Source organism: Haliotis rubra, unplaced genomic scaffold (assembly GCF_003918875.1).
Source record: "Haliotis rubra isolate DU_JTF1 unplaced genomic scaffold, ASM391887v1 Scf125, whole genome shotgun sequence".
NCBI classification, from domain to species: Eukaryota; Metazoa; Mollusca; class Gastropoda; order Lepetellida; family Haliotidae; genus Haliotis; species Haliotis rubra.
The window spans coordinates 477,821-504,334 of NW_025765170.1; the positions used below are offsets into that span (position 1 = coordinate 477,821).

The window sequence follows — 26,514 nt, forward strand, 5'->3', positions numbered from 1 at the left end:
TGTTCTCTGTACAGAAGATGCATTCACATGTCAATGTGCGTCTCTGTACTGTATATGTACTAAATAATTTTGATAGCATGTGTCACTTATGTGGTTTGAAAATTACATTTAATTATGCCAAAATATCACTAAGAATGTGAAAATATCACTCTGGCTGTAAACTTCCGGTTTGTTTCTCAGCACGTGTAGTAAATAGGCCTAGTGACTGGGCAGCTGTGAATTTGGATGTGAAAACTGTTGTCATTTCTCAATACCTATGTACAATGAATCGCAGGAAGCCAAACGAAAATAAGTCAAGGAAGAACAAGCTTGGTTTTCTCAATGACCACACCTTAGATTATTACAGAAGAGTATTTGAAACACTGACAGATATCGATGGAGAGGAGAAAGGTGTGTGTTTTGGCATGCTGACAGGTCCACAGCGTGTTTAACGAAATCAGTTAACAACAATCCAGTCACTATGCAACTCCTGGAGTATGTCGTCAAGTCCATGACTTTATTTGTTACTGGGACAAAGGGGAACTAATAATATAACTAATTTGTGCACAAGCGGTAATTTTGGGATAAATGGACTTGGTCACGTACACCTTGGTACACTTTCGTTTTACACATGTGTCTAACTTAATTTTGTGATTATGGGTCACAGAGGGTGCGTGTGAAATCGTCCCAGCTACAAAATGCCCCAGTAAATTTGGTCAAATTGCCCCGGATTTTTGGTCACATTGCCCCAGGGGTTGTCAAAATGCCCCAATTTATTCAAAATGATTAAATATATTACCATAAATGCATAATTTTTGTCAGCTTCGATATTATAATCTTTTTATGATGTTATATAGTAATATTTCTGATAAACTGTTCCCTTTGTAAACATATCCGTGAAGATCCGGGTTAGAATATTGATCTTCAGTGAGTGAGTTTAGTTTTACGCCGCACTCAGCAATATTACAGTTATATGGCGGTCTGTAAATAATCGAGTCTGGACCAGACAATCCAGTGATCAACAGCATGAGCATTGATCTGCGCAATTGGGAACCAATGACATTGTGTCAGCGAGCCTGACCACCCGATCCCGTTTGTCGATCCTTATGACAAGCATAGTCGCCTTTTGTGGCAAGCATGGGTTGCTGAAGACCTAATTTACCCCGGATCTTCACGGGTCTTGATCTTCAGTAACCCAGGCTTGTCGTAAGAGGTGACAAACAGGATCAGGTGGTCAGGCTCGCTGACTTGGTTGACACATGTCATCGGTTCCCAATTGCATAAATCGCTGCTCATGCTGTTGATCACTGGATTATTATCATGATTATTTCATAAAATCAGGGCAAGTGGAAAATTAGTCAGGACAAGTTACTTTCTTAAAGTCACTTGCGCTGTGGCAAGTGACTTTAAACAAAAATTTTGAACCCCTATGAATGGTGATGATTGCTGACGTGGTTTGCCTCTTGGGTTGAGGGTGGTCTTGATGGTTTTGTTGACTAGGTTGCCTGGATACTGATTAAGGCTTATGAAGACATGACAAATGCATTCAAAGTCTGCTTCAAGTGCTTGGCTTGTGGAGCTGATGTTCTTTGCTCTCCTGGCTGTTTGCGATTATTCATCTCTTAACTTTTGTCTATCCTGTTTCTATCCGTCTTCAAAAGTGTTCCTCTTCATCATACCAGCTTCTAAATGCCACTCAAAAAGATGAGGCGTAAGACTTGGTAATTGAAATTTATGTATGCTAACCTGATTTAAAGAAATCTGTCATATATTTCAGATCTGTTCCTCAACAATGTCTTCTCCCAAATGGAATCAGAGGCGATTAAAGTTTCCCAGAACCAAACAGTCAGTCGATTTATTGAGAGATTTCTAGAGCATGCTAAACCGCACCATATCCGACAACTACTGTCAGCACTAAGCGAGGACTGGAGTACTGTGTCAACAGACAGGTTTGCCAGCCATGTGTTACAGAATATTATTGCTCTGTCTCCAAAATGTGTCCACCAAGGGGGAGACAACTCAGACACTGAGGAGGAGAAATCTGTGAAAGAAATGCTGTTGGAGTTTTGTGAATATGCAAGTGAAAACCTTGAGACAATGTTGACGGATACCTATGCTAGCCATATTTTAAGAGTGTTGCTGGAAGTCTTGGGAGGTGTGGATGTCTCAACTGATATTATCAGAAGTCGGATGTCTCAAGCTCAGGCTAAAGGTGTGTGTGCAGTTTATGAAACATGTAAAATGAATAACGGATGTAACAAATATATTTACAGTAATACTATTTCATTCTTCTCCTTCCTGTCAGTTTTAGATTAATGAATGCATAAGGTAAATTATTGTGAAAAATTGTTTTCAGAATACTTGTGTACTCCCCCGTCTCATTTAAATCAAATCTTTTTCACTCTCTGATAGTGATACTTCTGCAACATATCTATTTTAAGGTTAAAAGAACCCGGTCCACAACTAACTAAACTGTAAGAGGAGTCTTCCTCTTTTATTCATGGGGGCGGTGTGGTATTCTAGTGGTTAAAGCATTCACTCATCACCGAAGACCCGGGTTCGATTCCCCACATGGGTACAGTGTGTGAAGCCCATTTCTGGTGTCGCCCGCCATGTTATTGCTGGAATATTGCTAAAACAGGGTAAAACTAAACTCAATCACTTAATATTTCATTCATTAAAACCTTCACACTATGACATAAGTAAGACAGGAGCGGTGGGGTAGCCTAGTGGTTAAAGCATTCGCCCGTCACGCCGAAGACCCGGGTTTCGATTCCCCACATTTGTAAAACATGTGAAGCCTATTTCTGGTCATCCTCGATAATCTCCAGGGTATAAGTTACGATCACTCTCCACTATACCCTGGATGCATCCACGGCTTGGCCCGATGATTTTATTACCTCCCTTTGCTGTTTTTTTATCCAATCAGGTGTCTACGCTGGAAAGTTGAGCGAACCAATCACAACTCACTTTCGCTTCTTAAATTATCTAACCGTTTAAACTTGGCAACACAATTGATGCAGAGGTAATCTGAAAGAGGTAGAAGGAGTTCTTTCATATATTTTTAAAGTTTCAGATCTGTCAATTTGTCTGTATGATTTCCCCAAAAATCTGAGTGGCACTGCGAACAAACCTTCGCGGCTGCGACCGCTATCTTTGTTTGACACTGGCAAGCTCGGATGTAACGGCAGCTTAACTGATTGGCTACTGTGAGAATGCGGAGCCAGCAAAGGGAGGTAATATAATTATCGGGCCAAGCCGTGGATGCATCCAGGGTATAGTGGAGAGTGATCGTAACGTATGTCCTGGAGATTATCGAGGATGATTTCTGATATCCCCCAAAGTAATATTGCTGGAATATTGCTAAAAAGTAAAAGCAGCGCAAAATTAAACTCACTCACTCATAACTAAGACACTTTCTATAGACAAGTTAACCCTTTATTCTGATCTCCTTGTATGCTGTCTTAATCTTTCTTAGAAATTTAAATTTTACCCAATTATACTACAAAGGACATTTTATCACATCTTTTGCTGCCACAGATGAGAAAATTTGGCCAAAGAAAACCAATCCTCCTGAAGAATATGGTCCATGGTTTAAGAAGATTTTCAAGAAAGTATTCTCACTTTGTGATTATTCAGGTAAGATTACAAGCTTCTGCTTTCATGGAACCTACTTCTTATATATTGTAGTCATGATCAGAGTGGTGGGGTGGCCTAGTGGTTACAGTGTTTGCTCTTTCATGCTGATGGCCTGGGTTCAGTTCTCAACTTGAGAATATTGCTTCAAAAGGTGGTAAACCACTCACTCACTCACTCAGGATCATCATACAGTAATGTATGTGACTAAGCAGGATATGAAATACTGTAAGAGATAAGTAAGGACTAACTTGGTTCTTTCAGGAAGCTAGTTCTGTTGAAAGAAAATGGAGGTGGGGAAGGACGTCTTCATGATAGGCAGGGGTCTTACATATTCATCATATATTTGCTTGGTATTAAATATCTTTATCTCATGAGAATCAGTTAGTTTACTCGTCTTTGATTCCACTCTGTGAGAACTCTACTTGCTGATCAGAAATGAAAGGGTGCCTTAAATATCCATAGCCAGGTAACAATACAGTCAGGTCTTGTTTAGCTGACATTTTCCGTTGCACAGCAAATTGTCAGATTAACGAGAATGTTAGATTATCAAATTTTGAGTACAGATCAGCATTGAGAAAGTCACCTGTCAACATGCTTGCACCATACACTGTATTGACAGCTGTGGAAATTACTGCAATTGATTTCTCGGTATCGGTGACAAGATCAGTGGTCACTGATAGGGCTTCCACGGGTACTCGAGTACTCGAGCACGGGTCTGGTTCAGCTGGACCCGAGTCTCATTAATCCGACAGTCCTGCGTTCCGACTTAGACAGGCTCAATTAACAACCAACTGTCGGAATCACACATTAATAAGTCCTGTTAACCCGACATTGAGATTAGCAACGCGTGTGATCAATTACCCGTGAATACACTGCCACATGTCACACGTGAGGAACAATGAGGATTATGAACACAGTGAGTTACACAATTCACTAATCGTTACAAACTGTAAGTGAAGGCAGGCAATCTCTTCAGGAAGTCCTCGCTGACTACAATCCTTGTGACAATTTTAATTGTGATGAAACTAGCTTATTCTACAAAACTGAGCCAAAATCGACTTTGAGTACTGTTGCAGTTTCTGGTAAGAAACAGCCTAAAGATCGTGTCATCTTAATGCTGACTGTAAATGCAACTGGCACCGAAAAGCTGAAACCGTTTGTCATTCACCAGTTCAATCGGCCAAGATGTTTTTGTCATTGGTATGTCAACAAACAAGCATGGATGACATTGTTAATTTCCTGAATTGGTTTGTGAACTTGATGTCAAATGAGATTGCAGAGACGCCGATTCTATGTTAGATAATCACCCTTCCATGCTAGAGTGACTACAGAGGATGTAACTTGTCACTTCTGACGTATAAGCGCTTTATCTAATAGCGCCAGATTGTCAAAAAGACAACTAAAATTAGATTTGATAGTTCCTATATTTTATCTCACCATTTTGAACTACTACTTCCTTCTGGACCCTGCTTTCGATTACCCCTCTCTCAAAACAAACAGAGCTCGACAGTCTTTCATACCACCCAGTATTCGAGAATTTAGAAGCTTCAACACTGATGTGACCTTCTGTGGAGGGGTTGTTAGGTCTTCATGCAGAAATGTACTGGAGTAAAAGACCTGAATGAGGTTGTTAATCAAATCAGAATGATGTATTACAGATCACCTGAAGGACGCCAGTTCTAGTCCAGTATTCCAGACCATCCTACTCATCTTAAAACAGAGAGACCCAGAGTCCTGTCGCAAATATGTCAAGAAGATTTTGAAGAAGAGTGGACTAACCCAGCCAAAAGAGGAGGAAGAAAGTGGAAAGGAGGAAGAAGCAGAAGTCATGTAAGAAATGTAGCATGACATTTTTTATCAAAGATTAGGTTTTCTTATCAGCATCTCTTTCAAATGGACCAAAATTGACTTGTTTCAGTCATCCCCTCTCATCTGAAGTTTAGTCATGTAGCTCTGTCTTGTGATAACTGCTAAGGTCATCCATTCTTTCATGTGTGTATCTCATCATGAAACACTGCCTCAGAGATTGCATGGGGGCAGAAGAAAATGTTTGAAAATAATTATACAAAACTCAGTCTTTTTGTACAACCACCAGAGTGGAAAGCTTATGAACCATGTGGATGATGTCTGACATTGAAATTCGTCTCATTTGCTGCAGTTGTTTTGAGAGTTTGAAATATGTTACAATTTGAGGGTTGATGGCAGAAATAGGGAAAATGTATTTATGAAATGGAATTTGATTAATTTTATTTTCAGAGTGAGCCAGTGTAGGATTACGAAAAAAAGTGGAATTTATTAACCATGTTAAGATGATTACAATCTTGGAGATGAGCAATACACTGGAAGATGCAGACAGCTTTACAAGTCAACACATGTTGAACTTTCACCAAACATAAACAACCATTGTGGTTTGTTTTATCCAACTAAATCTTTATGTCTAGGAGGAGATCACCTTATCTATAAACCTAAGTTGATAATAACATGACAATCATCCTTTTCTTGGATATGTTAAGATGATATATAATAAACTCACAATGAATCCCACATGGGTTTCATCAGGTTATTTTCTTGGACAGTATGTTAAGATGAATGACAGAATATGAAATCATGATAATTATTGCTGCATTTTCTGAAAAAGATATCTCTTAAAAAAAATGATGTAAATTATATTAACAAGAAGTACTTTCAATGAGTTTATGATTCTCATTCATTCAGAACCGCGTCATACCAAAAGACGTTAAAATATGGTACTTGTTGGTCCCTGCCTGGCGTTCGGCATTAATGGGTACAACAAGGACTGGTCGGCTCGGAGTCAGTATAATGTGTCTGAGTGGGGTATTCATGCTTCACTGCGGCATGGTATCTCAGTGGGCTAGCACTATAAAACCAGCTTAAGTCTGGGCTAGTACAAGCAGCCGCACATACACATACACGTGCATGCACGTCGTCATATGAGCGAAATATTCTCAAGCACGACGTTAAACCCAATTTCACCTAACCTCATTCATTCAGACAAAATTTAAGACAGCTCTAATCTTCTCAGGTTACCTGCATTAGTGCGGAATGAAGTGGGGGCCTACTTGGTGCAGCAGATTGTGGCTGTGAGTCTGGGAGATGAAGGTGAAGGCAAGGTGTACAAGGTCATATTCAAGGGGAGACTACTCAACTATGCTGTTGACAGAGCAGCCAACTACATTCTGCAGACACTGATTGACAAAGTCACTGACAAGGAACTGGTAATGGAACTTTATACATATTTTGGTCACATGACATGTTTTCGTCAATTTAACACTCATAGTTTTGAAATATCAGTACATGTTTGATGTTTACCACTGTATACAGAACTATGCTACACATATATTCAACAAGGTTAACACAGTACTATCAAAATGTGGTTACAGTGCTAATTAGGATTTAGACGTGTAAGGTCACTTTTAGCAATATTCAGCGATATCAGGTCAGGGGACACCACAAATGGGCTTCACACATTGTACCCATGTGGGCAATTAAACCATGGTATTTCTATGAAAACATGGGTAATACATTAATTCTCACATGTTTTATAAAGTTAGCATAATACACATGCAAGTGTAATAATTTCTTCATTACCCATTATTTCTTGAAAAAAATGTACTGATCACAAAATGCTGTCTCAGAAAACCACAATTGTCATGTGACGTCAACAATCTTCTGCTGATATCATTTTTAGAGTGATGTCATTCAGGCCTAATGTCACATTAAATCTGAATGACATCAACAAGGCCATCCAACGGCCTAAACAAAACACTGGTGCGTTTGAGATGTACAGACAAGTTTTATGGACTTGGTTATTTCTAATACACAGAAATATGTTGTGAGTTTTGTCTCTTTTTGTCCTAGTTCGAGGAGATCTTTGATGAGCTGACGAAGTATGTGGAAGACATCTTGGCAATGCATCACGTTGGGCTGCTGTCCAAGCTAGCCTCAGGCTGTGAAAGAAATCGCACACGACAAGATGAATTTGTCAGAGTAAGTTAACAAGTGACTTTAAAACTGTTGTTGTCTAAACTTCAAACCAGTCATGAAAACCATCCACAGCGTTCGAAATACCTGCCTGCCTGCCCGACCGCCCGGGACAGGTTATTTTCAACACGGACTGCCAGATTCTCAAATTCACCTGCCCGATGGTTGGGTTATAATTTAGGCATGCAGATGTATGAAGATATTTTGTGTGCAGGTAAGTTTTGGTCAGGGCTGGCAAGTTTTACATTTAACCAGCCCTGTGTTCTGGCTGAAAGTTTTGGGAGTTTCATACCCTGCCATCCAATGGTGTTTTGATATCACATTTATACAGTTCTGATGGATTATCAGCAGCTATTTTTTAGGAATCAGTATGTGGGCTGTCAATTTATTTGTGATAGGCCTCATTAGATATATTATGGTAATTTGAAAATTAATAACTCATTTAAACCAATCATAATCAAGCCTTCTTTGTCATAGTAGAATTTACCCTCACAAAATGTTTCAGTTACATTAATTAGTTAGATGTCATTTGACTCTTAAAATTGCCTTGAAAATTCTGGCAAAAAAAAGTGCTAATTAAAAAATTGCATTTGCTTTGTAAGGAAAGTATAAGTCACGTTTACATTTATGCATCTAATGTGTATAGTCCAGGATTTAACTTTTGCTAAGTTGTGTTTTTCATTTTGACTATTGCTTAGCAGGGTATGATTTATCTTTTTCCTAAGTCTTTTTTCCTTTTCAGGATAAAAGTTTAATATATGCATATATTATATATATGTATGGTGTAACATCTGATGTACAAGGACATTGTTAAAAGAATTCATGAAACAATTGTAACTACCAATGTAAGATATCATACTAACAGTGCCTACTGATAACTGTAAACTTACTTGAGTGAGTCAAAGCCACTTTGAACAGTATTCAGGTTATGTCATGCTGTGAAACTAATATGGAAGGAAAGCATGAAGTGGTACCGATTTTGGACATCTTGGTCTTGGACAAATTTAGCAGTTACCTCCTACTGTTTGACAAACTTAATACATTATTAAGGGCCAGGGTGCCATTGTACAAAACAACCTTAGAGCCAAGACTACCTTAAGTCTGTGTTAAGGTATGGGAGTTACACTACAGTCACCTTAGAGCTAAGATCGCTTTGTACAATGGCACCCTGGTAACTGTGAGTAATTTATCCTTGTTAAATAACCTTGAAACCATCATTTTCAAAATGTTCTTTTGTTTTGATCACTGACCTATACACTAATGTCAATGCACACTGCATCTGCTGGGTCTCCCTTAGACTAACAGCTAGTCTCTGAAATGACCTAAGTGTAATATTGATTTCAACACATCTGAGTTTAAGGCACCAGGGTTTGACTGTTAAATGCATGTTTTGGCTAATAGTGTACTCAGTGTTGGAGCTGATTCTTGCCTTGTGTTGAACCAGGCGTTGATGGAGGCCTTCCACTGTGCAACCCCCGACAGCCGACAGACAGCGCTGGCTCCCCTGCTACTGTCTCTGTCAACGTATGAGGTGCTTTATAAACCAGAGGAGTCGGAAGATGAGCAGGAAGAGGTAGGGTGACAGACAAAGAATAACATGGTGCCCATTTTCTACCCAGCTCTAGACATTGTAGTTCTAATTGCATTTGAAATAGTGAAACAGGTTTTGTGTCTGTGTAGTTAAGGTAATCATTAACATTTAATAGTAGTAACTAAAGAGTGAGTGAGTTAAGTTTTACGCCGCTTTTAGCAATATTTCAACATCACAGCGGGGGGCACCATATATGGACTTCACACATTGTACCCATGTACCGGTCTTCATGGAGGAGCTAACGCCTTGACCATCAGGCTACCCCCGCCCCAATATAACTAAAGAAGGAGATCAGGCCTTTTTTGGGTCCATTGGTAATATCAGATATTCATGTTATGGGAAACTTTGTATTGATGGTACAAAAATCACAGTCATGTTCATATAGTGGACAACTAACTGTTTTGTATTTTGGGCCTTTCCAGGTTGACAAAACTGGCTTAATGAGGTTGATTTTGACTTCAAGAGAAAATGTAATTGTCTTTTTGAGCATGCCTGAAGAAGACAAGCCTGTTTCAATGACTTTCTCATGTTTAAATATTTACAATATAGTGCTGGAAATGTCTACAATCACCATTTTTGACTCATCTGAGTCTTTACATACATATGTGTTGTTGTAAGTACAAAATAAACGTGTTCAAATGATCCAAAGTGTTCTTCTCTCACTGGCTTCATGTATAAATTATTTAGATCCTGTAGGCCAGAGAGGGTCCTAATACTTTTTATCCTTTGGATGAACTTTTAATAAAAATATCACATTTGTAGGTCTGCAAGTAAGCTCTAAAATCCAATCACAGCCCACTCAGATTAGGATAGCTTCCCAATATCCTATGCTTGGATGTTAGCTGAGAATGTTAGGTCAAATGGTATGTTACTGTGACTTCATTGTTTGGATCTTGTTCATTCTTACAGCCAGAGGTTCCTATGTAACAATGTCTTTTTGGAAGAAAAGGGAGATATTTGCAGCAATTGTCATGAACAATTTCCAAATGTTTCATTTCACTAACTTTATAACACTTGATGACGATGTTGCTTCAGAAAACCTCCCCATCAGCAGCTACTCCGCAGCAGCTCACCACCATCAACTACCACGGCTCTGTCCTCATGCAGAATCTTCTCAGGTTTCGCAAGCCCAAACTGGTTGTGACCAGTTTGTTGGAGCTAAAACCAGCTGAGCTGAAATTAGTGGCAAGTGATCGGTGTGGCAGTCATGTCATCGACATATTTTTTGAGAGTGGAACTGTTGGAGAGAAGATGAAAGACTCACTTCTGCAGAAGATGAAGGTTGGTGACTAATTTCAGGGAATCAGGGTTTATGCAGAAATATGAGTCCAAGCCCCTGAACCACATATCGTTTGTAGGATTGTGACCTATCGTAACTCTATACTTTATCATGGGCTTATGAACTGTGTGGATAGAATGAATGCTAAAAGGAAGAATATGTTGCATCCCGAATTTGTTACAAGACATACAAGATTTACTTAATCAGGGGCGTAGGTACCGTTATAGAAAAAGCCCGGGCTTACACATGATTGTTGCTAAAAAGGTTGGGCAAGCCCTCAGTACTATCTACATATAAAGCTTTGCCACCTATCGGGCTTATTGAAAAAACTGGCTTGCTACACTGTTAATTCGAATCTTACAGCACAGCAGTGCACAACACTCTATAATGGACTGCACCTCTTTTTTTCACTAGGAAATATATTTTCCTTGTAGCCCTTGATATATACTCAGGGTTTTTTTAATCTTGAAGAGACTAATTGTTCTCTGGATAAGAAGAAAGAATACATGCTGGATTATCTCTAACGAGAGAAGAGAATGTAAACAGATCATGTCTAGTGTTTCAGCCTAGCTATAAAAGTGGAGTGGTCGGCATGGACTCGGTTTGTATTTAACAGTAGTAGAGATCCTAAATGTCGTTTGAATGTTACCATGGATACTCTTTCTGACAGGGCGTGTTCCTTGACATCAGTTGTGACCGGAATGGAAGCAGAACCTTGGAGTCAATATGGAGGAACTGCTCTGCCCAACAGAAGGTTGTGATTGCGGAAGAGCTCTCAAAACATGCAGATAGGCTCCACAGTAACAAGTTCGGACACTTCGTCTACAGGAACCTAGCCATATCTCAGTTCCAGACTCACCGCAAACTGTGGATGTCGCAGCAAGGAGTCACTGCACAGAAGAGAAAACTCTTCAAAGATTTCTTCAATGATTCAGGTACTTTTCTTCCTGTTTTCAATTGAAATCTTTTGGTAGATTTGACATGACCAAAATTCAGAAAGTTCTGAAAACATGGCACAAGACAGAATTCACAATGCCCATCCCATTGAGTTAATGCTCAAGAAGACAAAGTTGACATACAAATTTTAATACAACATGGTGTAGGTGCTGGTTCTGTTATCAAGCAAGTGCTTGCTGTCATCAAGTCTGTCTTCAATACTACAGCTTTGAAAATCTGTGCAACCTTGATACACTCAGCAGTACTCGAGCTGTATGATGTCAGTCTGTAAATAATCACGTCTGGACCAGACAAACCAGTGATTGATATCAATCTGTGCAATTTGGATACGATGGATGTATCAACCAAGCCATCATCCCTGACCGCCCAATCCCATAAATAGCCTCTTACAACAAGCATGGGTTGCTGAAGGTCATTTCTAACCCGGTTCTTCGGGGTGACGAGCCAATGCTTTAACCACTAGGCTACCCCGCTGCCAGGTACCCACATATAATGAAACATAGAAAACATTACATGAACATATTCACACTTCTAATATTAATGTTCAGTAAGTACTTGAGTGAATCAGGTGTCACCTTGCTCGAACAATTTGGCTTCATCTTAAAAGAAGTGAGTGAGTGAGTGAGTTTAGTTTTATACCACACTCAGCAATAATCCAGCTATATGGCAGCAGTCTGTAAATAATCAGGTCTGGACCAGACAATCCAGTGATCAACATCATGAGCATTGATCTATACAATTGGGAACCGATGACATTTGTGTACCAAGTCAGCAAGCCTGACCACCCGATCCTGTTAGTCGCCTCTTACGACAAGCATGGGTTACTGAAGATCAATTCTAACCCAGATCTTCACAGGTTTTATATCAACATGATCTGAAGGTGCATCTTAATGCTTAGGAATGACTGTATTAAATATCCACCACAATATGGTGGCACTATGTTTATGTACATTCTGAACAACCTTGGTGCATGTGAACCCTGAGCAAACTTTTACTGTGCCTAATATGAAAGTTTCATATGCTTTCTCTTGAACAATCTTTACAAAAATGATCTAGATAAACACACAATGATGGTCAGGAATGACAACAAATACAATATCCAGCACAATATAATGACACTGCCATATTTGTCTATATTCAGAACGGGGCATTATTACTTGTTTTGGGGATCAAGAAATCAGATAAATAATAGGCGTCCAAGAATTTTTCATTCATTCATACCTAGAATTTAGAAACTTAAGGTGCAGATTGCCTGTTGACAAGTTCACTGACTGCATTGCATGAAGGTGTATCTTTGTGCAGAGGTATCCCATCAGAGTGAAACATCTTTAACAGATTGAACATCATCTGTACAACAGCCATGTTTTTCCTTCCCCAGGTCCAGAATTCCCCCAAGAAGCCCAGACCAGACAAGTCAGAAAGCGGGGACAAGATGTCAAGCCAGACCAGGGGCCAGCCCAGATTATTGCAAACAAACCAGAAGGACTGGACCAACAAGCCGGGAGATAACAGGAAACAGAACAAAAAGAAAGCTGACAAACCTCAACCTCAAGTGTCATCAGATGATGATGTGGGGCAGACGGTCACAGAACAAGAGGTAACATTTGAGACGTGCTACTGGCACCCAAACTTAGCTCAAGCACCAAAGTCACAGATCACCTGACTGAACCAACTGTCAGACTGTCAATTTCATCTGTAAACATTTCTTTATCACAAAATCAAGAAAATGGAAATATTGTTCTTTGACGTCTTTGCCGATTCTCTAAAACAAATGCCTGAAACCATATTTATTTCACTTTTTTTCTCAGCATGTGTTTTCAAAGTTGACATTCATGTAATTTTTGTACACTGGGACTGATATTGGTAGCGCTTACATACATATTTGTGGGACATATTTATTGGGTCATGCATTGGTGGTCGAAACAAGAACCAGAATATTCTGATGCGTAGCTGACATATCTAGATAATCAGGCATTGTTCATTGTCTGTGTTTGAAGTAGAAGTAGAGGTATGTTTATTATCAACATGGTGGCCAGTAATATGACTATGAGTCTGTCACAACAGGTGCTAAACAGTGGTTATTATCATGGACATCTTAAAAGATTTCACTGTATGATGACATTTTTCCTGGCGTGATTTTTTCAATTTCATTGACGAGAGGTGGAGGTGGGGTAGCCTAATGGTTGAAGTGTCAGCTTGTCATGCATAAGTGAGTGAGTTTATTTGTACGCCGGACTCAGCAACATTCCAGCCATACATAATTAAGTCTGGACCAAACAATCCAGTGATCAACAGCATGAGCATCGATTTATGCAGTTGGGACATGATGACATGTATGAACCAAGTCAGACCACTTGATCCTGTTGATCTTATGACCAGCATCGGTTACTGATGATAAGTTCTAACCCGGATTTTTACAGGTCACCATGCTGAAGACACAGGTACGATTCCCCACGTGGGTACAATGTGTGAAGCCCATTTCTGGTGTCCCCGTCATGATATTGCTGGAATGTTGCTAAAAGCTATGTAAAACCAAACTCAGTCATTCATTGATGACGAGACATTGCCGGTCCCTGAACCTCCGTTCCTGAGGCCTAGCATGGTGTTTATCACCAGATATCAGCCCAACCAAAGTCTCCGATCTGAAAATTTTGGTATTCTTGTTGTCCCACACTTTAGGTCCAGTACCAGGTTTGGGGACCGATCATTTCAGGTGGCAGGACCCACTCTCTGGAATCAACTTCCACTAGAGTTAAGGACAATAAACAACCAGAAGATTTTCGAGTCTAAACTGAAGACATACCTTTTTAAGAAAACATACAGTGTCTAACTTTTCTTTCTCAAGTTGTTCGGAGAGAGGTACTGAGCAGTACATTTGGACTGGAACTGGGGCTATATAAATGTTTTTATGATAATGATGATTATGGCTCTAGGATGAGGATGCTTTGAATCTTCTGGTCTGTTCGTCTAATGTAGCATCATGTTTATTTGTTCCATCATGTTTATTGTTCCAGGACTCCGAAGACGAGGATGCTTTGAATCTTCTGGACAGTCTGGTGAAGAAACATGGCCTTGAGGAAACAGAGAAAGAACCAAAGAAGAAGAAAAAGAAACAAAAACAGAAATCTGGAGAAAAAGCAGGACATGCTGAGAATGTTGTATCTAAAAAGAAAGGACGAAAGGGGATAATCAAATGAATGTTTGAAATCCAAAAGATTGTTTGTAAATATATGTACAGTTCAATAAATATTGTATGTCAGCAATATCCTTAGTATTTGTTCTCTTTTTGAACGCATTAGTCTAATGTTTAACATGTTTTAATAACACTTCTACTGTTAACCTGTCCCTCAGCATGCTCAGACCCATGAAACTCTGGGTTAGAATTGATCTTCAGTAACCCATGCTTGTCGTAAGAGGCGACTAACGGGATCGGGTGGTCAGACTCGTATCCATCCGATGTTGGGATACGATGACGTGTCACCCAATTGCATGGAACAATGCTCATGTTGTTTATCACTGGATTATCTGGTCCAGACCTGATTATTTACAGACCACCACCACATAGCTTGAATAATGCTGAGTGCGGAGTTAAACAACAAATCAACCAACCATGGAAGGAAAGTGTAAAAAAATGTAAGGCCAGTAATGTTGGAATTGAGATGTGTGTATTTTTTGGTCATTATTGAGTCATGTATGGACTTTTTTTGAGTGAGCTTCGTTTTCTTTATACATACTACAACAACTTCATGCCCTTCAGCTGGTGAAAGATACAAATTGTGCATAGCTTTGTATTATGACTGACTGAGTTTGGTTTTACGACGCTTTTAGCAATATTCCAGCAACATCACCACGGGGGACACCAGAAATGGGCTTCACACATTGTACCCATACGGGGATTCGAACCCGGGTCTTTGGCGTGACGAGCCAAAGCTTTAATCATTAGGCTACCCCACCGCCCCTCTTTGTATTATGAAGAAAATTAGAATAAAATTTTCACTGGCACAATTGCTTTTCTGTGTACATGATATAGATAGAAAAATTTGGATCAATCCGATTGTAACCTGTAACCTGCAACCTGAGTGGAGAAAATGGCAGTGCGAAATGTTAATTTCGTTCTTTGTTCTTAATTGCCACTGTATGACGATCAGATACTACTGAGACCAGACAAACAGTGATTAATATTGAGTTATTTTCCACATCACACCATAAGTCCGAACACTTGATACAATAAGCTGCCTAGTAAGACAAGAAAAGGTTGCTGGGGACCTATTCTAACTATGTTAGCTTTGACTTGTGCTTTTCTATAATGAGTTATTGAAAAGATCTGATTGATTAACACAATCTTGATAAAATACTTCAGGTTCTGCCTGGGAGGGAAATACATTTTAAAGCAGGAGACAATATCCCTTCCACATGATACATGGTTGCACATAGCCTTTGAGTACTTGAAAGTAATGACCCAGCACAAGTTAACCTTGGCTAACACAAACAGGTATTGCCTATCAATTTGCAGTTTGTCTACAATAGAAGATTGAAACAAGTTTGCAAGATAACTTTGTTGTCGTAGTGTAACTGGCTTGTGGTATAGAACATACAACCACAAGTTCCCTGAGTTTAACAACTTATATTCCTTATATGTGAAATGAAATGTCCAAATTTGTCGCAATAGAATCACACCCTGATACTGCAGTGTACCAGGGTGCCGTTGTACAAAGCAATTTTAGTGCTAAGGTGACCGTAACTCCCATACCTTAACATAGACTTAAGGTAGTCTTAGCTCTAAGGTTGTCTTGAACAACGGCACCCAGGTTACATGCTGTGGACTTATATTAGTAGTGGTCTCATGGTAATCAAGTGTCCTGTCTGGTGAGTGGCCTTACGCTGTATTTTAAGCAATAGAAGTAGGCTCCACACATTTTACACATGTTGGGAATTGAACCTAGATTGTTGGTGCGATGAGTGAATGGTCTAACCCAGCACCCCAACTAGACTTTAAAACCCTAGGGCTAATGTGATGGGAATCAGTGACAAGGTTAATATACAGACAAACTTTATGGATAAACAACTTCTTTATTCTCTCCAACTTCTAAACAATGCCACTCAAAGAAGTGACAAGATTCATCCTCACTGTCCAGTGTTCGTGGATGTGGATGTACGTCTGATGTAGAGCTTAACACAACGTTCCTACAACTGATTCATCCTCACTGTCCAGTGTTCGTGGATGTGGATGTACGTCTGATGTAGAGCTTAACACAACGTTCCTACAACTGATTCATCCTCACTGTCCAGTGTTCGTGGATGTGTATGTACATCTGATGTAGAGCTTAACACAACATTCCTACAACTGATTCATCCTCACTGTCCAGTGTTCATGGACATGTTAATACATCTGCTTAAGAGGTTAACACAACGTTCCTACAACTGATTCATCCTCACTGTCAAGTGTTATGTACAATTGGATGTGGATGTACGTCTGATGTAGAGCTTAACACAACGTTCCTACAACTGATTCATCCTCATTGTCCAGTGTTCGTGGATGTGGATGTACGTCAGATGTAGAGCTTAACACAACATTCCTGCAATTGATTCATCCTCACTGTCCAGTGTTCGTGGATGTGGATGTACATCTGATGTAGAGCTTAACACAACATTCCTGCAACTGATTCATCCTCACTGTCCAGTGTTCGTGGATGTTTATGTACATTGATGTAGAGCTTAACACAACATTCCTACAACTGATTCATCCTCACTGTCCAGTGTTCGTGGATGTTTATGTACATTGATGTAGAGCTTAACACAACATTCCTACTGATTCAACCTCACTGTCCAGTGTTTGTGGACATGTTAATACATCTGCTTAAGATGACGTTCCTACAGCTGGTTCCTCCTCACTGTCCAGTGTTCGTGGACATGTTAATACATCTGCTTAAGATGACGTTCCTACAGCTGGTTCCTCCTCACTTCCCAAGTAGTGTTTTGTATCTGGGTGTACACATACACCTCTTCCAGAGCTAGTGACACAGCCTCCTCGATGTAGTCTACCTGGTCAGGTGGGCAGTAGTCATCGTCACTCGACCTGACACAACACACAGACAATCATTCAGTAACAAACATTCGAATGAATAGAAGTCTAGAGCACTTTACACTAAAACAGCCATGTTGGATACAAGCTAATAAGCAATATCGTAACCAATCCTTTCGTAACAAGTTTTAGTCAAATGTCACAAGTATGAGGTAAAGTCTTAAAATGCCATTTAGAAGTGGCACACATAAATGTATGGATGTCAACTTCAGTAATTTGAGGAACTTCATCAGGTAATTAGTAAAAATATACTCTGAAACTAGCGTTTAAAATTTGCCTGGACCATCGAACGGTCAATTTTCATCTGTGAAATCAAAAGTAGCCTTCGGGTGGTCTGGTAGATATTTTTAGTAACAGTAAATATTCTCTAATATCAGACAGGTTCTCGTAATGTCAGTTTAGGTGTTTAAGGGACTTTAAACTACATACGATTGTACAGTTCATGTTACAATAACCAATCATCCATGTACTTTCAGTTTACCTAAACCTGTGATTGCCTGTTAGGTTTATCATTGTGATGCCTACAAACAGTAAATGGAGCTATGTGAGTTGGAAATGGCATCACAGTTCTTTATTGATGAAAACCGGACAGGCAAAGTTTCTATCAGGCTGGTATTTTTAAAGTTACCACTTGGAATTTTTGGGAGTTATAAACAAAGAAACATTTTCATATACAAGGGACTTTCTCCCCAGAACCTCCATGGAAACCTGGAACAGGTTTTCAATAACTTTTTAAACTGCATGAAATTGTGTGTGATTATTCAATACACTTTATAAAGTTTATATATTCTGTCCATTCAAGTACTTTCAAGTATTCAGTCTTTAAATCAGTACATTTCCCAGTCTCGAGTGATGCCAGTTTAAGTGCTCACCTGGACACTGTGATGAGAGCCGGTCTTGGCAAAGCCTCCAGTATTTGTTTTGTTTCCTGTACCAGGGCACATATCTCCTTCTCTGAGCTCACATGATGCGGCAACTCTGTGTCGTCCATTGTACACCCAGCATCATGTAATATATCAAAGTCAGGCTCACAACTCTGGAAACTTGTCACAAGCTCGCGCACCATCTCCAGTCTGTAAAATGTGTAAAAACAATTTTTCAAAGATTAAAAAATGCTCATCTCCTTCTACCTAAGGGAGATAATGCATTTGTCAAACTAGGTTAGTTTTCCATAACTATAGTGCTCATTCTCAGGCTATCAACAGCCATTACATGTACACTAACTCTGGGAGACTTAACTCACAGAACACATCAAAGGCATTTGAAAATATCAAACAATAAGCATAAGTCATGGTGATGAAAATCACAGATGAATATATATCAGTTTTAATTACTGGTTGGATGCTTTTAAAAACATAAACATGTCAACCAAGTCATGTCTCTGCGACTTGTTTCCATACGGTCTGACAAGCATTCTCATTTAGTGTAGTGGAACCTGTTGATGAGTAACGATGACATGTGTCAACCAAGTCAGCGAGCCTGACCACGCGAACCTGTTAGTCGACTCTTACGACAAACACGGGTTGCTGAATACCAGTGCTATCCCAGAATATTCTTGCATACAGGTTTGATGTAGGAGGAAAGCCTTAAGGGAGGACCAACGTGTTCTATTCTTTGGTGAAACCCAAAGTAATAGTGTGCAGCTGCCAAAACCTTGGAAATAACAACTTCTCCTGGGTATACACTGATGATCATCTGGTATACCTAAGGGACATAACTCTGTACAGCAAGGGTGGAAAACATGACAAGAGGACATTTCCCCTGTGTCCCTATCATTTCCACTGCAACAAACCATACCTTGCCACTTCCATTTCCACCTCTGCAGAAATATCTTTAGATAGAGTCATGATGGCCAATTTTAGGTCTGAGAGCTGTTTCTGTCGCAGAGATACACATCTCTGTATGGCCTGGAAAAAGAAATGGCCCTTGTATATTGTTGTACAAATGTTCTAACTGGAATGAAGCATAGATACGAGTGCATAATAATATATGCAGAAAGAATATATACAAAAGAATTTATTCAAGAAACTCAAGAAAAGGTTACTCCTAAAAACAAAAATACAGGCACCTTTACTTTGTAAGTTTTGTGCTGGAGTTGCCACGTTACTGGTTGAGAGAAAGATTTTCTGAATATGTATTGTTACACTCAGTCGTCAATAATCAGTCTTTGTTTTTGGTTGTTGTTTAACGCCGCACTCAGCAATATTCCAGCTATATGGCAGTGGTCTGTAAATAACCAAGTCTGGACCAGACAATCCAGTGATCAACAACATGAATGTAATTGGGATACGATGACGTGTCAACCAAGTCAGCAAGCCTGACCACCCAATCCCGTTAGTCGCCTCTTACGACAAGCATAGTCGCCTTTTGTGGCAAGCATGGGTTGCTGAAGACCTATTCTAACCCGATCTTCATGGGTATCTTTCATCAGTCAAAAATGTCAACAATGATGCTAGCCCATGCACTGTACAGTAAATTATGGTTGTCACAAATGCAAAAGGACCACGAATTCTTAGTTCATTATAACTGTTGTTTGTTACATGCATTTCTACTCAACTATACAAGTGACAAAAAACCAAACAGATCATTATATCCATCAGTTCATTATAAGTGTTTTCGTTACAGTTTACTCTATCTTTACCCCTTACACTGACCATCCCACCTGGTATTACCATGACAACATTCAACATACGTCCATGACATCACAATCAAGACATCTGTAACTAAAAACACATGATCACACATAGTACACTGTGTGATATGTAACAAACTGTCTATCATGTCTATATACAAGGGAACATTACCCTCATATCTCTCCATACATACCACTAGTAATATCTAAACCTCAGATCAGCACATGATAACACATGTTACACTATGTGAGATAGAACAAATTGTCTATATACAAGGGAACATAACTCTTGTAGCCTATGCATTCCACTAGTAATATCTTAACATGAAAACAGCACCTTACATCATTTATGCGTGTATACAATATCACACCTGGGAAATACACAAAACACATGGCACTCAGTTTTTTCAAGGTCAATGTAATATTTTCATACATTTTCTAATCCTCAGAGTGAGTGAGTTTAGTTTTATGAAGCCTTTTAGCAATATTCCAGCAATATCATTCGGGGGACACCAGAAATGGGCTTGACACACTGTACCCATGTGGGGAATGGAACCCGGGTCTTCGGCTTGGCGAGTGAACACTTTAACCACTAGGCTACCCCACCGCCCCTCTATGCCTCAGTAGTACACAAACACACAAAGTATTGATGAAGCCACAAACCTGACTGGTCTTCTCTTCAGGACCTGTATACTTGTATAGTTTCTTCAGCAATGTCATCTGTTGCGCTGTGTACATTCCCTGAAAAGGATTCTTGGTGGAGTAGAAGTCTAAATCAATATCCAGAATAAACTGCTTACTGCCTAGACTTTCTGAGAGTTCTTTAAGGCACGAATATAAAGATTTATTGAGTTCCGAGCATAAATTTTCGTCAGTGTAAACATTTAACGGCTCATCAGTCTTCCTCTGTTTGGGTGATGTTGGTGAATCTGTGGACTCATCCTTGGTGTCTGTCTTTACATCTGTTGACTGGCTCTTGTCCAGGATACCTGATGCTGTTTCTTTGTTCCTGCTAACTTTAGAAGCCTCTGTTCCCATGGCAATGTCAGACCACTTTTCTGGCACAACAGTGATGACAGTTAAAGATACTAGTTTCTTCTCCACTAGTTCTGATTCAGGAACATAAAGAGTCTCACTCACAAAGTAGCTTTCTGTGCATGTGGTTCTGCAAGATGGTAAGCATGGTAAGGTGACACACTTTTGATATTTTTTAACTGACTGGTTCAAAGATTGGAGCCAAATTTCACAATTGTAAATTTATTATTATTTACAACATAGCTCTATTTCTTACAGCCTGCAAACATAAAATTGGCGTAGAAGTCAATTCAACCCATTAAATTCTGTACACCCTAGCAGTGCCAGAGCTTGGACGTGAATATTGCTTAAAGCTGTATCAGCAAATTTGCAGCTAATTGCAATGAGACAAGTGACAGATATAACTCCAGTGTATGAAATAAGGCCCGTCCTACCGCCCGAGACGGGCTAGATTTCTGATGGACGGTCCAAATTTACAGCTAGCCAGCCCGATGGTCTGGTAAAATTTGGAGATGTTTCATACATCTGAGTACATTCACCAGATCTTGGTGTCTGGTCTAGTTAAATCCATTGTAACATTTTGCAGCCTGGGTTTTAGGCTTAATTCATACACTGATAACTCATAATTTTTAAAAATACCAACTGAACACTGGAATGTTCAGAACAAGAGTGAGGCACTGGATAACTATCCTGCCCCATAATCCTGACAATAAGTTCGATTGTTTGTTTGTAGTTTAATGCAGCACTCAGCAATATTCCAGCTATATGACGGTGGTTTGTAAATCATTGTGTCTGGACCAGACAATACAGTGATCAACAGCATGAGCATCAATATACGCTATTGGGATATGATGACATGTGTCAACCAAGTCAGCTAGCCTGACCCCCGATCCCGTTACTCGCTTCTTACAACAAACACATTCAATGTAGTGATTTAACCCGTTTGAGTCACCTTTCGACAATCATATGGAAAGGGACTTTTCATCCTGTTGTGTCCTATTCAGTGGCTACATACCTGATGGTTCCAGTGTTACAGCATTTGCCAACATAAAACGTGATATGCTTGTCTTGTATCTGAGTGCACCAGGGCGGCTTCAACCAGTAGATGTCCTTGATGTGACCAGCATGCGCTAGTGGAAGGATCCAGTTCTCTATACTCAAAGCACTGTAACCATGGTAACATAATCAACAACTTCATATGGGAACTAGTGGAAACAGCTTTATTAGAATCAATAAAACAACAAAATATAATTAAACTATGGATTATTTTATCTGCATTGAGAAGTCATCGGGACATGTTTTACCTTGGTAAGGGACAAAAAAGAAATTTTCCTCAGAATATTAAAGAAACATCTGTATTATGTTTCAATAAATTTGCATTATGTTACCTTTTTTTCAAAGGTGACAATATCTAGTCTATGCCGAGATTTTGTAATGAGTGCCATGTGTGATTTTCTCTGTAATCAACATCATTCATTTTAAGATTGAATCCAATGATTCATCACATATCCTGTGTTTGCAGAGAAGAAAGTTTGGCTTAACGCAACTTTAAACATTTATTCATTTATGAATCGCAGCATGTCAGCTAGATGTGGGAGTAAAGTTGAAATTGACAGGTCCAGGATGTTTACCACTTCAGAGAAAACCCATGAATGTAGAAATGGTGCTGTTAAACCTTGAAACACAACCAAGGAAAAATCAAGGATTCTGGCACACCTACAACAACATAACAGGCCACTCAGCATAGTAAGGATGTCACAATACAGGTGTTTAACCACAAGATACAATCACCATATCTTGATACTGCGATCATGAGGTCATGATTCTGTGAAATATCACAACATAAACAGTAAATAATTTACTCTCAGCATAGTAAGGACCTTGCAGTTTGCAGAATGTGCAATGTAGTATCAGAATGTGCAATGTAGTATCTTAGGCAAAAACGAAGTTAGCAAGACTTGTTATCAATGCAGTCTCACGTTCGTCATAGGGACAAACAGATTATAACAGGCTTTAGTAAAAGTCTTTATATGAGACATTGGGGCAGCATCAAAATAATAATCAATATACATCAAAATATGAATCGATAAGAAAGCAAATGTCTCCTTTTGTGCAAAGCTTGGAGGTGATGCACCAGTGCATCAGTGAATCGTGACATTACTACAGCATTGGAGTGAGTGAGTGAGTTATTATTTAACGTCACATCGGCAATATTTCAGCCATATTGTGACGAGAACATATTTGATTTTGAAATGAAATATATGTATATTATCATAAAAATTACTGCCAGCATTGGAGGTGATGCAAGGACAGTAAAACAACTAGAATATCACAGATATGTATGTAAAACTAGTAATGAAATCTAAAACGCATTTTAACTATAGGGGAAAAACAATACAGTATAAAAATGGGCTATAAATCGCCAATAACTGAAGGTAGATCACCATACCAGGGACCATGGGGACTTACATTACTTTTGCTACCTGCATGGACCCTAGTTGGATTTACACCATCCCTTCAGCCATTTGACATTACTACAGAAGAGAAATCTAGCCATAAATTAAAAGCACATGCACCATATTCTACTACAGCATTAAAACCTGGTACACATTTAAATTGACTAAATGTTTTGGGACTTATGTACCCTCTCAGGTACAGCATTGGAGGTGATGCACCAGTGCATCAGTGAATCGTGACATTACTACAGCATTGCAAATTGCATTGCCTCAGATGACTGGGCTATCCGTGCAGCAACGAAGGAAACTTCACTGTAACCAACACAAGGTACTTACTCATATAGTGCTTCCTTCACAAAGACTGTGTCAGCCTGCATGTCCACAGGGATAAGCATATCAGGATGAGAGTCAAAATGGATCAAGGTTAGATCGCTGAATGGGAGATGTTTCGATCCAATATCTCGATGGATGAGAGGAACAACCTGAAATACATGGTACAAATAATCCTTTGGAAATGAAATGAGTGGTTATCTTTCAACAAGTTTAAACTGAGCATTATAATGGTTCACAGAAAACCAATTCAAACATTGAAATAAGTCACTGTAACTGGAACAGCTTGTCAAACCATGAAATTACAGGATTTCGTTTATTGCATACCCTCTTCTAGAAACCTTGGGCAGAAATTAATTTTGAAAAGCTGTTGACACAGAATCTATTATTTGTAAAGGGCAGTTCTTCTGCAATGTTGGTGTTCGTAACTCATGTATGAAATAACTTAAAATTGCCAACTCACTACTGAACTCAATCCCTGTTTCTACAGTCATACAAAAGATACATTTGGAGGACACGGTTGTGGTAGAGTGAAGGAAGTAATCATTACATGCTGAAAGGTAATGCATAGTTCTGACTTCCGAGCCAAACTCCGCCCACCTTGGTTACTGTTGCTACATCCCCCAAGCTTTGGGATGCCGAGCTGTCAAAATGGCGGATACACTGTCAGGCACCATTTGTCTGTTGACAGTTCCGACACAATATCTGTTGCATTCTTGCCAGATCATTCTACTTTGACGCAGAAATCGCAACAGAAAGGCTTAAACTATTTTTTCACTGGGTTATAGCCATGAGATACGAGTTTATAGCCATGACAACACCTCTGACATTGATGCCATGTGCTGGCGTTCAATGTCGAAGAATCGGAGCCCGCATACCCTCCATTTGAGGATTGACACAAGCGCCGAGAAGATCATTCACAGCTATTGTTCTTGTAAAGCTGGGTAAGTATGTCACTGATAAGAAATTGGTAAATCCTCATATAAATCACTTAAAATCAGTGAATCGAATAACTAGTTCCATCAAATGATGGACCCAGCCTATATTGATGTCCTGCAGTCTAACCGATGCCTAGCATCCATTATTTGGGCACAGCATAAGATTTAAAGTAGGAGCAGGGGTGTATAGGATTCACAACGTTTCAGATAGGAAATTTTGGTATCTTCTTCACACTGACCCAACTTCTACATGGCGATAAATAGAGACATGAATCTGCTGGTTTCACATCTTTAAAGAGGGAATATAGCATCTACTTGACGCTGGCCCAGGTTCTATTCACTTCTTTATTTTATTTTTGACTGAGTGTAAATTTAAGACATGGCGATAAATATTTGAGACAGCCATGTATGGTATTTCTGCCGATTTATATAGGATAAACGGTATCTACTTCAAGCCCCATACATTTACTACATGCAATATTAGCGACGTTCAACAGTACAATTCATTAAACATCATAAGTGAATATGTAAAGTTCTATGAATAATATTAATAAAGATATATCAGATACATCTACTAACCTCATGATGATTCTCAACAATGAGAACTGGAATGTTTTTTCGACTTTTAATTTTAGACATTTGTCTGAAATATTTTGTTCATGTATGGTCGCAATATCTCTAAGCTCTTCCCTGAATCATTTCAAACATTCCCGCGTTAGGTCACTCTGTTTAGCAAAACATGTGTTTCATGGGCGCTGACATTTTTCAATTCAGCAGTAAATGTTTCCGTCTTTGATTAAAGAGGAAAGCTTGACCGCACACTTCATATTAATTTAACGACCATATATGGTCTACAGTAAGAATTTACGGCCTACAGAATATTTGCTTTATTTTATTGTCATCCAGACTGATGATAACTATTTACTAGTTCCACACTGAAGATAGTGTTGAGTGTGGGAAAGAAAATGCCAAAAATGTGTGCACGTCTTTCGTGTGGTAGAGATTTCCATTGCGTTCCAGACATTAATACAGCCCTCGACACAGCATGCAAATCTGGGTAATTAGATGTGGATAGAGACATGTTATGATTAGTCTTAATTTTCGTGGTAGAGTCCTTCAGCTGAAAACTCTGCTTTCGTGACACCTATTTTCGTGAGTGCGATGACATTTAATTGCTGCCCGTAGGATCATACAAGAATCTTTGTTAATGTTGATCTGTTAACTGTACAAACCACTTTCTGTCTGTGGATTTCGCTTTATGAGGATCAGGTATACACTTGCCAATGTTTTTATTTTGTTCAGTGTCGTGTCAGCTGATTCGATCAAAATAATAGCGACAACAAAATAAAGCTGATGAGAATTGAATTCAGTTGTTGTTTTTTCTGTTCGTAACATTTCACTTTCTCCATAATTGTTTTCATATCTTCACAGGTTTGACTTTCTATGTCTTCCACTTGTAAATCCTCGGTATCGACGAGAGTTTATAAATGGCCCTGCGAAGAAAAGACCTGGTGCCCTTACCAGATCTGACATGGTGGTCTCCAGTCAAGGTACGAATCCTTGTGAGGGAGGTAGTGAGTGAATGTTACCATGG

General features: G+C 39.3%; 3 protein-coding genes across 3 annotated transcripts in view; 2 read left to right on the forward strand and 1 right to left on the reverse strand.

The window, feature by feature from the left end:
• The first annotated feature begins 152 nt into the window (after positions 1–152).
• LOC124266352 (nucleolar protein 9-like) lies at positions 153–14,544 on the forward strand. The gene is made up of 11 exons (XM_046701157.1): positions 153–390; positions 1,757–2,191; positions 3,520–3,618; positions 5,277–5,448; positions 6,662–6,854; positions 7,498–7,626; positions 9,065–9,193; positions 10,247–10,492; positions 11,161–11,425; positions 12,826–13,044; positions 14,462–14,544. Exons 1-10 carry the CDS (start codon positions 264–266, stop codon positions 12,954–12,956), a joined length of 1,926 nt encoding a protein of 641 aa, XP_046557113.1. The 5' UTR covers positions 153–263; the 3' UTR covers positions 12,957–13,044; positions 14,462–14,544.
• Positions 14,545–17,057: 2,513 nt separating this feature from the next.
• On the reverse strand, positions 17,058–25,674 carry LOC124266373 (UPF0489 protein C5orf22 homolog). Its single transcript, XM_046701184.1, has 7 exons — positions 25,500–25,674; positions 23,989–24,134; positions 22,212–22,361; positions 20,825–21,326; positions 19,327–19,436; positions 18,402–18,602; positions 17,058–17,523 (listed from the first exon to the last, which is right to left on the reverse strand). The coding sequence occupies exons 1-7, from the start codon at positions 25,557–25,559 to the stop codon at positions 17,388–17,390; spliced, it is 1,305 nt and encodes a 434-aa protein (XP_046557140.1). The 5' UTR covers positions 25,560–25,674; the 3' UTR covers positions 17,058–17,387.
• A 186-nt stretch (positions 25,675–25,860) lies between these two features.
• Positions 25,861–26,514, forward strand: part of LOC124266338 (protein arginine N-methyltransferase 5-like) — a 36,931-nt gene continuing 36,277 nt past the window's right edge. The window contains exons 1-2 of the mRNA XM_046701140.1: positions 25,861–25,977; positions 26,352–26,470. Of these exons, the coding sequence (XP_046557096.1) occupies positions 25,886–25,977; positions 26,352–26,470 (211 nt within the window). The 5' untranslated portion in view covers positions 25,861–25,885. The remainder of the gene's footprint in view (positions 25,978–26,351; positions 26,471–26,514) is intronic.

Excerpts from the sequence above, each read along its gene's own strand:
- LOC124266352 (XM_046701157.1), top strand. The coding sequence starts at position 264 with ATGAATCGCAGGAAGCCAAACGAAAATAAGTCAAGGAAGAACAAGCTT. Across the intron at positions 7,627-9,064 it reads GACAAGATGAATTTGTCAGA|GCGTTGATGGAGGCCTTCCA; the intron begins GTAAGTTAACAA and ends GTGTTGAACCAG. Across the intron at positions 10,493-11,160 it reads CACTTCTGCAGAAGATGAAG|GGCGTGTTCCTTGACATCAG; the intron begins GTTGGTGACTAA and ends TCTTTCTGACAG.
- LOC124266373 (XM_046701184.1), bottom strand. The coding sequence starts at position 25,559 with ATGTCTAAAATTAAAAGTCGAAAAAACATTCCAGTTCTCATTGTTGAG. Across the intron at positions 24,135-25,499 it reads TTGTTGAGAATCATCATGAG|GTTGTTCCTCTCATCCATCG; the intron begins GTTAGTAGATGT and ends CATGTATTTCAG. Across the intron at positions 21,327-22,211 it reads TGTAACACTGGAACCATCAG|AACCACATGCACAGAAAGCT; the intron begins GTATGTAGCCAC and ends ACCATCTTGCAG.